This window comes from Lonchura striata, chromosome 5, assembly GCF_050655825.1.
Source record: "Lonchura striata isolate lonStrDom1 chromosome 5, ASM5065582v1, whole genome shotgun sequence".
In the NCBI taxonomy this organism is placed as follows: domain Eukaryota; kingdom Metazoa; phylum Chordata; class Aves; order Passeriformes; family Estrildidae; genus Lonchura; species Lonchura striata.
The window spans coordinates 38329780-38342333 of NC_140707.1; the positions used below are offsets into that span (position 1 = coordinate 38329780).

Here is a 12554-nt window from a genome sequence, read left to right on the forward strand (position 1 = left end):
CATTAAGAGAACCGATCTGTTTAGGTGGTACAGCTGGCTGTATCAATATTAACGTGGTACAGTTTTCACGTGATGATAGTGGGGTTTTCTAAAAGTCATCCCAACATAAACGCCTGAGATACTCATTACCTTGCATAATGTCCTTGAGTTCCCCTAGCTAGGTATTACCCTTCAGGCCAGCTGTACTCTCACTTGGCAACAGAGCTGGTTTTAGGGTTCTAAGCTTTGAAGTAAAAATTAGTGTGGCAAAGGCAAGCCCAACAAAAATACTTAGTCTGACTTCCTTCATGATCCTTGTAGTGACCTGTGCTTTAGGACCAGCACTGAGCCAATCAGCTTCACAGTAACAGTGCACTGCTCAGTAGTGATAGTCACTGAGCACACCACAATCTCAGTTTTTCATGATTCAGAACATTTGTGATGCATGTTCCCATATATGCCACTGCCAGTGCTGCTTACCGTCCCACTGCATGCACTGTATTGGAATATCCCTCAAAGAATCAATTTTTGGGCATGCCTCCCCCTGAATTTTAGATCTGATGCATGTTGTGTGCAGACATTTTATGTTTCTTACACTATTTTGTGCTTGATTATGCCTGCTCATGTCAGTTCTGTGCAATGACGGACTGATGATTGGTACTTTCGGAAAACGCTGCCATTAATAATAATGAGAACATCTGGTAAGCTGGCAGGTTTACTCCAGATGTTACATTATCCACATGGTACTGATGCTTAGTTTAAAACTGAGCATCCATTTTATCTGAGCATTCAGCTTTTGCTTTTATGATTCTAGCACAGGAACTGGGAATTTCAGCTACCATTGAACTGGGACAATCAACATAACTCTAGACTGAACTGCCACTGTGCACTATTGTCAGTGCATCTAAAGTTCATCTAGTTACTGTACAAATATGTTGTTGGAACACTTAAATCTATCATAAGTATTTTCATTTCACAGAATGCCAAATCTTAGAGCCAAAACCTTGAAAAGTTTAGCACTTTAAAGATTTAGATCTCTACTTAAGCTGTAGAAACCCCTTTTTATTGTCTGATACAAGCATCCTTCAAATCTGGAACAGTGATCTCCTTGTCCTCTTGACTTAAGCACAAAATACAATAATGTGGTGTTCTATTGTTCTATTTCAGGCCAGATCTTCAACACTAATGTAAAAAAAAAAAAAAAAAAAAAAAAGCTGTCATGCAAATCAGTAGCAAGACCATGTAGGACATAAGAGAACTAATTATATTTCAGTTTCACATTGGTAGTTGTAAATTGTTTCTGTATCCTTTAAACTTTCAATTTAATGAATTCTGTTTACATTTTAGTCCCAGAGGTAGAAGGGGAAACAGACAGCATTAGTGCCCTGTGCTCTCAGATCACCAGTGCTTTCAGCACACCATCAGAAGATCCTTTCTCTTCGGCCCCCATGACAAAACCAGTGACAGTAGTTGCACCACAGTCTCCTGCCTTTCAAGGTTTGTGATTTCTTTGGGTGCTGGATGAGGCTTGAATGCACATAATGTTGCTTTCTAGTAACACACGGTCTTAATTTCTTGTGCAAGTCGTGCAAGTCCTGTTACCAGTATTTTGGGTGAATGCATCCTGCTTTATTCATCTTGTCTGTTTAATTTTTCTGTGGTTTTGTTTTTAACAATAAGTTCATGCACCTACCACACGATAGTTACCTCTAAAAGGGACTGGCTTTGAGGTAATGGCTATTTTATCATTCTGCCTCCTGAACTGCATAGGAGTGTGTCATAGGAACCAAATCTCGCAAGTGAAGGGATTTTGTGCCACCACAATTACTGTTTTTCACACAAATTCTTAGATAAGGTGTGGAAAAATGCCAGCTATAGAACTCATAGCAGCCATTGGTATTCATTTCACTGCTGTGCTTTTATAGAAGTTGTGTGAAGAAAGAACCTCTCTATGTTAAATGTAGTTATTGTTGCTTTGTATCCACAAAGTGTTCTTTTAAATCTAAAATTAACTGTACAATAACTACTGGTGAGCCGTATCTCTTCCTTATAGAACAACAAATTTAACTTCAGTCATCAAAATTCAAGGCCTCCTAACAGACATCAAAATCCACCATCCTATGATAATCTTAACAAGTGTTGGCTTGGTGAAATGAAATTTACTACCTTTATTGACTGTCAGTCCAGTTTGGCTAATTACACAAACTCCTGTCATGTGGAAGTGTCTAAAAGTGTTGTATGTTGATAGGTATGACCTGGCCCACTAATACTCCAGTCACGTGCATGCCTTGCATGAATTAATCACAGTGATGTTGTCTGCTCCCATTTTAGTTAATGGCACTGCCTCTGCCCTCTGTGTGCTTGCTGCTAAACCATCCCAAGCTGCTGTAGTGTCCACAGCTATGCCAGTTCGTGAAACCAATCCTTGGGCTCATGCTCCTGCTGCTAATACTGGAGCTGCAGCCATGGTCGCTGGTAAGACTGGAAGTAGATCCGGTGCATTGCTATAAGAACTTGGATCAAAAGCGTAATTGAGCCCCTGAGACAATTGTCAGTGCCACTTAATGGCAAGTGGAAGGAACAGGAACAAAAGCCGGAAGTAGTAGTGTTTTGCACGAGTGGATGGAGGGAAGCGATGAACTTGCTGGTGCTAGGTCTGTGACCTGGACTGATTCTTATTTTGGCAGCATTTTATAAAATCAGTGCTTAAAAAGGAAGTAATGAAGTTGTATGCAAGTTTGTGTGTATAAAAGGGAAAGAATCTATGTGTACCTAAAATAATTTTTGTGTGTTCTTTTCACTAATGTACATAAGGATTGTATGTATGTATGTACATAGGGATTAAGTTGGTTGCTTAAAGGCTTAGAGATTGATTTCTTCTGTTTAGTAAGTTTAGTCTGTCCCTCCAGGCCTTGTCTGCACTGTGTAAGGTGAAATGGTCACCCATGTGGGCACATGTGCTAGAAGGCTGCAATCTGAGTTACTTCATTTCATGGTGTAAGTGCCACTCCATGAGAGAAACTTCACTAGTGAAACAGTAGGTTCTGCTGGGCCTTGTAAGAGCACCAGACTTTGTCTTTAGAACAGTTTCTTAGACCTTTGTGTTCCAAGTCCACCAGTCCTGCACCGTGCATTCAGAAACTAATACTCCCCAGTTAGGGGGATTAGTGATAATGGACTAGATGATTGCCACCAAATTGTGAGTGCAGACAGCAGCTTTCCTGCATTACCTGACGTTTTAGATGTCTGCTATGAAGAAAAAAACCCATAAATCTGCACTTTAGTGAAGAAGCTCTTATGTACCCCATCTTGACAAATGTCTTCCTAGAACAGAGCAGTACAATGGATGCATAAAGATGCTTCCAATGCATCTTTCAGTCATGTCAGGAAGAGGCCTGTGTGTTCTTGTGTACACCCTCCAGTCTTTTTAATCAATAAAAGGATGAGGAGTGGAAATATTAGTGACTTGCCCATGCTTTCCTTCCCAGGCACCGAATGGAGCAGCACCTCCTCAGGTGCGGCCTCACCAAGTCTCTTCCAAGGAAATCACAGACGTACTCCCTCAGAGGCAGACCGCTGGTTGGAAGAGGTATCAAAGACTGTCAGAGCCCAACAGCAGCCAACCTCAGCCCCAGCCCCACAGCCGCTGCTCCAGCCTCCTCCAGCAGCTCCAGCCTCCCAGTCAGCACCAGCCTTCCCAGTCAGCACCTTCATTGCGCCTCAGCCTGTGCCGGTGGGCGTGGTACCGCCCATGCAGCCAGCGTTTATTCCAGCTCAGCCCTATGCTGTAGCAAATGGGATGACCTATGCAGCCCCAAGTGTCCCTGTGGTTGGGATCACACCTTCCCAGATGGTGGCCAACGTCTTTGGTACTGCCAGCCACACTCCAGCGGCCCACCCGCATCAGTCCCCCAGCCTGGTGAAGCAGCAGTCGGTCCCTCAGTACGAGAGCAGCAGCAGCAGCAGCGCCACTGCCAGCCCCTTCTTCCACCCGCCCGCGCAGCACAACGGCTCCGCCGCCTTCAACGGCGTGGAGGGCGGCAAGTGGGCTGCCGAGGACAGGCATTCGCAGCCCCCCGCGCCCGCCCCCCAGGTCGACCCCTTTGAGGCGCAGTGGGCAGCCCTGGAGGGCAAGGCAAAGCAGCGCACCAACCCCTCGCCCACCAACCCCTTCTCCAGTGACCTACAGAAGACATTCGAGATCGAACTTTAAGCGGTCCTGTGGGGGGCAGATAAATTGTACATTAGGCTAGAGGGATAAAGGGAGCAGAGGGGACTGTTTCTGATCAGTAATCCCAACGGTCCCTTCAAACAAAAATGGGTTAGAAAGAGGGACCGATTATGGGGAGGATGGAAACACACAAGAGAATTTAATGTGCAGTTCTTAAAAGGAGTCCTGGAGCCACCCCAGTCTGCATTCCCTCCTCTCTTGGAAAGCTGGAAGTCAAATGGAGCGAAGAAAGGCACCCAGTCCCAAAGCCTGTTCTGCAGAAACATCAATCATCTCACAGAAAGGAAGGCAGATGTTTGTACCTGTGTCCTCCTGATGCCCTGCAAACCCTGGATGTTCCCCTCAGGGAAGAATTGGGTAGGGTGGGGGGTGGATACGGGTGGGATGTTGTCACCTTAGCAAAAGCTAGGTTTGTGGAAAAAGTTGAGCTTCCATTTTGAGTAACAAAGTGAATATTATATGTAAAGAATAAAGTAAAGCCAAAATCTTTATTTTTATGCATTTAGAATATTTTAAATAGTTGGATATTAAAAGCTGTATGAGTTGTAAGTAATCTTGCCAAAGGTTAAAAAACAAGGGGGTTGGATGTAAGAAATTGTACATAAGATTGATTTATCGCTGATTCTTATAGTAAGTAATATTGGGGGGGTGGAAAAAGGGGCTCTAGCTTGTTCTTGTATCTGTTCATTGTAAGTAGCATATTGCAACAACAATCACAACCAATAAGTCATTATATCGTAGTTTTAAATAAAGAAAATTAAAGAACAGTATTGTCATGGTTTGAAAACCATGGGGCGAATTAACTGTTTTTTATTGGAATCAGTCTACATATTCTATATAGTATGGATTTTTTTCCTTTCATATATTGCTGCAGTTTCTTTGTCTTAATCTATTGGTTCTAACACTACTGTGACAACTTACTGTCATCATATCTACATCCTGGGGCTGCCTGGGAAACCATTTTATGTTTGTCTGTCAATAGTTCTTAGGGGTTTTTAACTTCGGTTTTATTTTTTCCCACTGATTTGTGAAACCTTGTGGTTAAGGCTGCAGTCGGTCCAGGTTCTGCCTCTGGTGACTTGTGAAAACCATCTCATTTTAACTTTACTTTTAAACTTTGGCCTTACAAGCAAATGTAAGTTATATATATTTGTACTGATGATTTATAATCTGCTTTAACAGAAATAAATGTTGGTGGTAGAAGCACTGTCTGTGAGAGACTTATTTCCCATCTTAATTCAGTTTCAGCATTTGCCCTTCTGGGTATCTTCTGTCTTGTAAGATGGATGTGGATGAGCTGACCTAGCAGCTTAAGAATAATATCTTAACACCTCTCATTTTCTACAACCTGTTAGGTTGCATTGAACTTTCAAAATATCCTTGTAATGCATAAACACTTAAAGCTCTAAAATAGAGGCCTTTACTGAAAACATCAGATTCTGGCTTTACAGGGCTGTATTTTCTATCACTGAATACTTACAAAGAGACAATTCAGTAACATTCAGTAATGGCAAAAAGGAAAACTCTTTCTTTCCCCTATTATTAAAAAGAGCCATATGAGATGATGATGCACATTCACCTCTTTTCCCTTCTTCCAGTGAGTTGATATCTAACCTGTTAATTGTGATTTACCACATTTTTATGGACGCCACATCAGTTTGGACACAAGGAAGAAAATACGACTCCATAAGCTGAAGGGGAATAAACACGCCCTTTGTTAGCCCTCAGATTTGAACTTGCCAGCAGTTTCTATTTCCAGGCAAGTACAGTGAGTCTTACAGTCTAGAAAACTAAAACTTGTGACATTACAGATAATCTTACCTGTGTTCAGTATGGTATGAATAGTAATGCAAACACTCCCTGTAGGATTTGAGTTGGTGTCAATGCTTTTTTCAGCTTTCAGAACGCAAACAAGTATTTACAGACATTTATAGCAGGAAAGAAAGCAGTTAGTTATGTATCTTTCACAGTAAGGGCCCCAAGACCAAGCTGAAAATAGCCCAGTGTAGCTACACCCTTCTCCTGCCCTGGAGATAAGCACTTCCTATGACCCATTGTTTGGGGAAGAAAATGAACATCTTGCTTCTCACATAAAAAAAGTAAACCTTGAGTAGGTGATTAAGTGGTACTACAGAGAGGGAGAAGCTGATCTTGTCAGAAGAAATGCAAAGATCCTTTAGTTAACTTGGTGGCATGGATTTACAGCAGCGAGCTGCATGCCTGTCAATCCCACCCTTACTGCCATGGTTGTGCAGCTGAAAGGAGGTCAGCGTAAACGCTCCACTAGCCAAAGCACTTCCAGTGTTAAAGCCCTGACCATCATCGGGTAGGGGTCTGTTACAGCCCTCAGGAGTCTGGAGAATGCACCTCCTGGCCTCATCTTACATAACCACAGAGTTTAAATGACAGCCGACTACACAGAATATTTAAATATTCTAAAAATAGACCCTCTGACATCTTAGAAAGGGATTTTATAGAACTGGTAACTTACTCTGGGGCAAAAGGGTCTGACACATCCACAATCCACTTCCAACCATGCTTCTGAGCAGAGCCTGACTACCCCTTGATGCCACATGCGGAACAGTGAGGGCTTCAAAATGACTGGAATTTACAGAGTCTCTGATTAGTCCCTGGTCTCCAAAGGCAAAAATCATATCACATACTAAAATGGTATAGCCTATACAGACACACAAAGAAAAAGGTGCTGGCCTGAGGTGTTAAATGGAAAAACATGTACAAACACAACTGGATATTTACAGAACCATCTCATTGTTCTTAAATATCAGTTATTTCAAACCTTATACTGTAATGCCTGCCCTGCAGTCCAGCAGAGGAAATTTCCCCCAATCAAATTAAAGGGTCTTAAATGCAAAATAAGTATTTTTGTCTTTCCTAGCAAACAGAATTTATCAGACCACAGAAGGACCCAACCCCAAATAGCTGTGACTGTCACCTGTCTCTCTTGTACTGGATTGCTTGTAGACTTTGCTGTTTGTTCACATCCTAGAGCAGTGTGTCCAGTCCTGAACCATACCTGTGCTGATGAGAGTGCAGTCATTAGGTCAGTGATTCTTATCTTTAGGTCCATGTGAACTGATTTACTGGGTTTAGAGTACAAACCAGTTCTAGGCTGTCAACCCTGGCACTTTACACTTGAGTTTTGCTGCTGCCCCGATGAGTCCTGAGTCAGGAGTGAAGGAGAGGAGAGTGGTATGTGCACAGTGCTGATTTAGCTGCATTTCTTAAAAACCTTAAAGTAACACAAGTAGAAGACAAAAATAAAAAAAATCCCAATCCTCCAGTCCCCCAACCAAAATATCAACATCTACACACCAGTTTATACCTACATCTATTCAAATAATACATGGGTAATGTTGCTAATAATGATGATCCACCCATCCAAGTCTAGAATGAGGAAGAAGGGGACTGTCAAGGCTGATGCTAGGGTAGAACAGTAGTGTGGAGGCTGTAAAAAAATCCTTTTGCTCAAAAGTAATTCAATTTTGAGATACTGAAGATACCCAAGGCCTTTCCTGGTTTAACATGATATAATCATAATACAATCTCACCTCCCCAACCCTAATGGCTGAGATTTTCAGAGCCCCAGATGCACACTTGTTGCTACTCCATTTTGGTCTTGAAATTAAGGATGCTTTTTAACTACAGCTGCTCTGCATCTGGAAGTCCTAGCTTATTAGCCTGTAGTAGCAGGCATCAGCCCAGGACACATGCAGAGCCAGACTTCTCTGGCTTTAACTGAGACTAGAGCAGATCCTTGGCAGGTTTGTTCTGGCAAGTGAAATGCCCCTACACACATATTTCTGTGTGTTTATTATTAGCCCCTGCCCAAACTCAGCACATCAGAACAGCACAGTTCTGGCTCAGGAGAGAAAATTACCTGCTGAGCCTTCCTAGAATGAGTACTATTTAAACTGCAACATCTCAGAACAGGTAAGAGTATTGGTATATTCATCTAAATTACCCCAGTGCTCAGGAAGGGCTAAAAGTAGTTTTCTATTTTGTCTTAACTTTATGTGAAGCCTTACTGCCTTGCTTTTGCATTTCACTCCAAAGCTGATTGCAGTCAAGTAGAAACCAAACTGACCCTACTAGAAATTTGTCTAAGGTCTGCTGGATAAAACAGCTACAGTATCATGACATTACAATTGCATCCCGAGAGCCAGTAATCTCCTAGGACCTGAATGCTAATTTTATATGCATCAAGCTGTTTCTCATGGCCAGAGTTCTTTGCATTTAGATGGAAAGTGCTCCCCAGGAGTACTTGTTCAGCAATGCTCATTGGAGGAACAAATGTTCATGGCTCATTAATGCTTGAGTTGAAATGATTCAGGCCCATCTTCAAACACTTCAGAGATGTTTTTAAGAGCACTTCTCTAGTGCTTGTATGAAGAATTGGTCTCTCCCTCTTTCATGCTGGTCATCTGCCTTCTCTAGACACATCATCCTCACATGCCTACTATCATCTGGTTTCTGTGAATGACAGAATGACAGCAACTACTCTTAAGAGATGGATTAGGTACAGCAAGGCATACAGGGGAAAAGGAGTTTACAATAAACCTGAGGGTGGTGGGTCTCCCACCTTTGAGCATTTACACTCACTACACACTCTTCAATTCACCCTCCTGGGCTTTCCAGTAGGGCAGAGTTCCTAGAACTGTCCATGCAGTAAAAGAACAAGGTTGAGACCTCCAGTCTTGTCATTGGTCACTGTGTCCGTGGCGGTGGCTGTCACTCACCCGCGGGGGTGCGGGGGGCTGCCCTGGGAGCGGTGGCGAGCACAGCTGGCGCAGCAGAAGCTGGAATAGTACTCGTTACCACAGAGCTGGGCCTGCAGGATCAGGTCACAGTTGGCAAGGTGGGGCTGGTCCACACACTCTCTGCTCAGGTCCACAATGTGACTCACAGTAGCTGCAGCCAAGCAAAGGGTAAATCAGCTGTAAATTTATCCTCAGATTGCTATTCCCTCCCAAAAGACACAGCACTTTCCTGCTTCCTCCACCCCACCAGTTCTAAATTTAGTCCAACATCAAGAAGGAGATGATGAGTTTCAAGATGAAACAGACACCTCTGGTGAGATACAGGAGGAAAATGCAGTTTCCAGGGAGAGGAGGGACTATCTGTCCTCTAAGTAAAGATGGCTGGATGGTGTCCAAAGTCCAACTACAAATCATGCACCCATTTGGTCAAGCAACTATGGCATTTTGGCCTCAGGATTTAATTAGGCTCCCAATGCCCGATGCCCCCTGGTCTGGGAGTGTTTCCAGCATCCTGCTTTTCTGTCTGTGGAAAGCAGGGGTCCTGAGGCAGCACAACCCAGAGGCTCCTGCTGCTCCCCAAAGCCCAAGGCTGGTGCTGGACTGGCACACACAGTGGGTGCGATAGCAGCCAGGGCTGGGCACTGTGCTGGGAGAAGCAGGAAGGCTGGGCTGTACTCACTGCTAGGCCGGCTCCTCAGCACCTTCACCTCTGAGCTGGCGCTGACCGAGCTGCTGCTGCTGTAGGCGCTGCATGTGTAGGATCCCTCGTCAGCCTCTTGGACATTGCTTATAGTCAGGCTTCCATCCTGAGACAAGTGGATGTGGTGGCCATCCCCCCGCATGGGAACTCCGTTCCTGTGGTGAAAAACAAAATATTTCATTATTGCCACCCAGGGATGGTAAAGGAGCTCCCTGTGCTCTTTGGAAAATTATGTTCTGTGAAAGGAGTGAATTTTTACAAGTGCAGCAGGAAGGAAGAAATCTTTTTGCACAACCTGGCCCTGCAGTTGGGTGGTAACATGAGCCTGAGTCTGCATCCGTTGCCCGGTGTCTGCGTGGGAGGTAGCTGTGTCTGTGTGCTCTCTGCAAAGACACTGCCTGTTCTGCTAGCACACATTCTTGAGGTTTGAAGAACTAAGAGAAAATCCAATGTGCCTTTCCCTCTCTCCAGGTTGTGGTCTGGCAGTACTTGTTTGGCTGGCATTAATAGCAGCACATACTGCTTGATGAGCATATAGGGTAGTGAACAATTCGTCCTCTTCCCTCTCCCTTTAAAAGTTTGTTTAAAAAAACCAGCAAGATTGTGTCTGTTCAGTCCCTCCTGGAATAATCTGTGCCCAGCTGGAAAACTGCCTGAATTGTGAACTCCTGGTTACCAACAAAATGAAATTTGTTTCACTGAAAAGGGTTTCATTCCAACTCTGAAACATTTTGTTAGCTCAAATACCAAATTTATGTATAGAAGAAAAGCTCTGTGTGTGAGATGGCCCACTTCAGTCCTAACTCTTGTAATTTTAACATTTACCCATCCTTCTCTCTGGATAGTTTGTAAGAAGGCTCCAAAACATAAGTGATTATTTTCAAACCAGAAAAACAACCCTCACTAAACACTTGCACAAATTCAGAGTTTCCTGGTAAACTATAAAGATAAGAGGACACAGTTTTCACTTTAAAATGCTTCTAAATCTCCTTTTTTTGCATTGACAGTAAATGGACAGAACTGTTGCAACAGGAAGCTGGGAGAAGAGGTCTAAAATGTCTGTCACAATTAGGCAGAGAGGGTTTTTTAAAAAGCAACTAAAGCTTTTCCTCTGATTACTCATTTTAATTCTTGTTGTTTTCATGTAACTACTTTTCCAGCACAGAGCCCTTCTGAACTCCATGGAATCTTAGTTTCACATCTGATTTTCTCCTTATTTGGCTGGAACATGAACTTGATGACACCCCCACACCCCACAGGGATCTTGTCCAGGATTTTTGGGTAACATCCAAGTTGTCTTAAGAAAGGGTAGGTGATATTAGTTGGGGCTGAAAACTGTGGTCTCTGCCATACCTTGCAGGCATCCTGCATCAGTATTTGGAGGGTAAATGATGAGGTTTGGGAAGAGAAGGAAAGGGAAGTTCCATCTCATTTTTGCTCACCTTGACCACCTTATATTCACATTGTTGCCAATCACTGTACAGTGAAGCTGAGCAGTCCCTCCCTCAGGTACCGTGATGCTTGGCAGAAGACCAGTGATCCTCAGTTCTCCTGGACCAGAAGGGAAATCATCACTAGCAGGGAGACAATGCCTCCACCACCTGGGAGTAGGAGCATTCACTCATGGGAAAAGTCCAACACGTCCCATAACAAGCTACAAGCCCCTGGGCCTTGAAAGAGCACGTTTGAAGCTGTGCTGTTGTTGTTCTGAGGAATGTGGATTTCCTAGGACTTTGGCCCAAGAAAGGACAAGTAACAGAGGTCTCAAAGAACCTTTTCCTCCAGCTGGACACATGCATGTCACATGCACAGAAGAACCATCTCCTTAGTTTCTCTTGCTCCTATACTCATCCCACACCAGTGTCCCAGAAACAAGCTCTTACTGTGCTGTTAATCCCCTTTTCCCAGCTGCTTGGAGCACCATGATATACTGGACACATGCAGATGACCTCTGGGTAAAACAATTCATTTTCCCCTTGCCCTCAGGATGCCTGTTAAACTCTAGGTGTGAAGCAAAGTGGCACAGCCAGCAATGGAACTCATGCTGGCCCTGCACAGCCTTCCCCGCTTCCCGCTCCTGTGCACTCGAGCCGTGCGTGCTCCACCCAGCCAGTACCTAGCGGTCGGAGCAGGACCTGGCGCTGGTCGCGGTCTCGTCCATTGGAGGCCATGCAGGTGAAGAAGCCAATGTCTTCAGAGCTGACCCGGCTGATCACCAGGGCCCCATCCGACTGCTGCCTGTGCCTGGGGAGCAAAGCCAGCATGTCCCTCAGCCTGGGCTTGGGTCAGCTTGGGACTCCAGCCAGCAGAGATGAAGCTAAGCCTCGTGCACCACTTTGTAGTACCACTGAGCAAAGGTTTAGCAGCTCAAATACTGCAGGGGTTGTAATGCAAACTTTAGTCCTCAAATCCCAGCACTGATGCTATAAGACTGTAGAAAATCTTGCTGCTAGAGCAGATTTCTGGGAGCAGAGAGAGGGTAGAGCAGCACCAGTAGCTGTGGAAGGTCACTGCAGATGCCCTGATCTCTCTGCTGTGAACCTCTGCCCTTGCTCACTGACCAGCTGGTTTTTGAAAAATTTGTTAGCCATGTGTTCTTTTTCTGCTAATCTTGTAGCTGAATAAATTTGAGCTCTGGCTCACTTGTAGACCCTGTGTCACAGCTGTTCCCTCAAGGGTTCAACATTCAAACTTCCATCTGGGAGGGAGGGAGGACAGGGCAGGCCAGCAGTATGGCCTGGCCCTGACGGAGGAAGCTGGACAGCATTAAAGCCAGACAGACCCTTGCTGCATGGCCAACAGCTCTGTTCTCTCAGAGAGGAGACAGGGAAGGAAAAGAAAGGAGGAGGCTCTTTTCATGAACGGT

General features: G+C 44.4%; 2 protein-coding genes across 71 annotated transcripts in view; one reads left to right on the forward strand and one right to left on the reverse strand.

Moving 5' to 3' along the window:
* Nucleotides 1-5413, forward strand: part of NUMB (NUMB endocytic adaptor protein) — a 96584-nt gene extending 91171 nt beyond the window's left edge. For 21 of the 46 annotated variants that reach the window (XM_085581942.1, XM_085581946.1, XM_085581948.1 and 18 more), the window contains 2 exons: nucleotides 1327-1476; nucleotides 3468-5413. In XM_085581942.1, the coding sequence (XP_085438068.1) occupies nucleotides 1327-1476; nucleotides 3468-4192 (875 nt within the window). In that variant the 3' untranslated portion in view covers nucleotides 4193-5413. Of the gene's footprint in view, nucleotides 1-1326; nucleotides 1477-2310; nucleotides 2455-3467 lie in introns of all 46 variants that reach the window. The other 25 variants (XM_085581927.1, XM_085581936.1, XM_085581929.1 and 22 more) reach the window with 2 other exon arrangements.
* Nucleotides 5414-5647: 234 nt separating this feature from the next.
* Nucleotides 5648-12554, reverse strand: part of PAPLN (papilin, proteoglycan like sulfated glycoprotein) — a 51509-nt gene continuing 44602 nt past the window's right edge. For 23 of the 25 annotated variants that reach the window (XM_085581913.1, XM_085581905.1, XM_085581902.1 and 20 more), the window contains 4 exons: nucleotides 11805-11932; nucleotides 11131-11239; nucleotides 9668-9843; nucleotides 5648-9139 (listed from right to left, as the gene is read on the reverse strand). In XM_085581913.1, coding sequence (XP_085438039.1) covers nucleotides 8964-9139; nucleotides 9668-9843; nucleotides 11131-11239; nucleotides 11805-11932 — 589 coding nt within the window. In that variant the 3' untranslated portion in view covers nucleotides 5648-8963. The remainder of the gene's footprint in view (nucleotides 9140-9667; nucleotides 9844-11130; nucleotides 11240-11804; nucleotides 11933-12554) is intronic. The other 2 variants (XM_085581889.1, XM_085581900.1) reach the window with 2 other exon arrangements.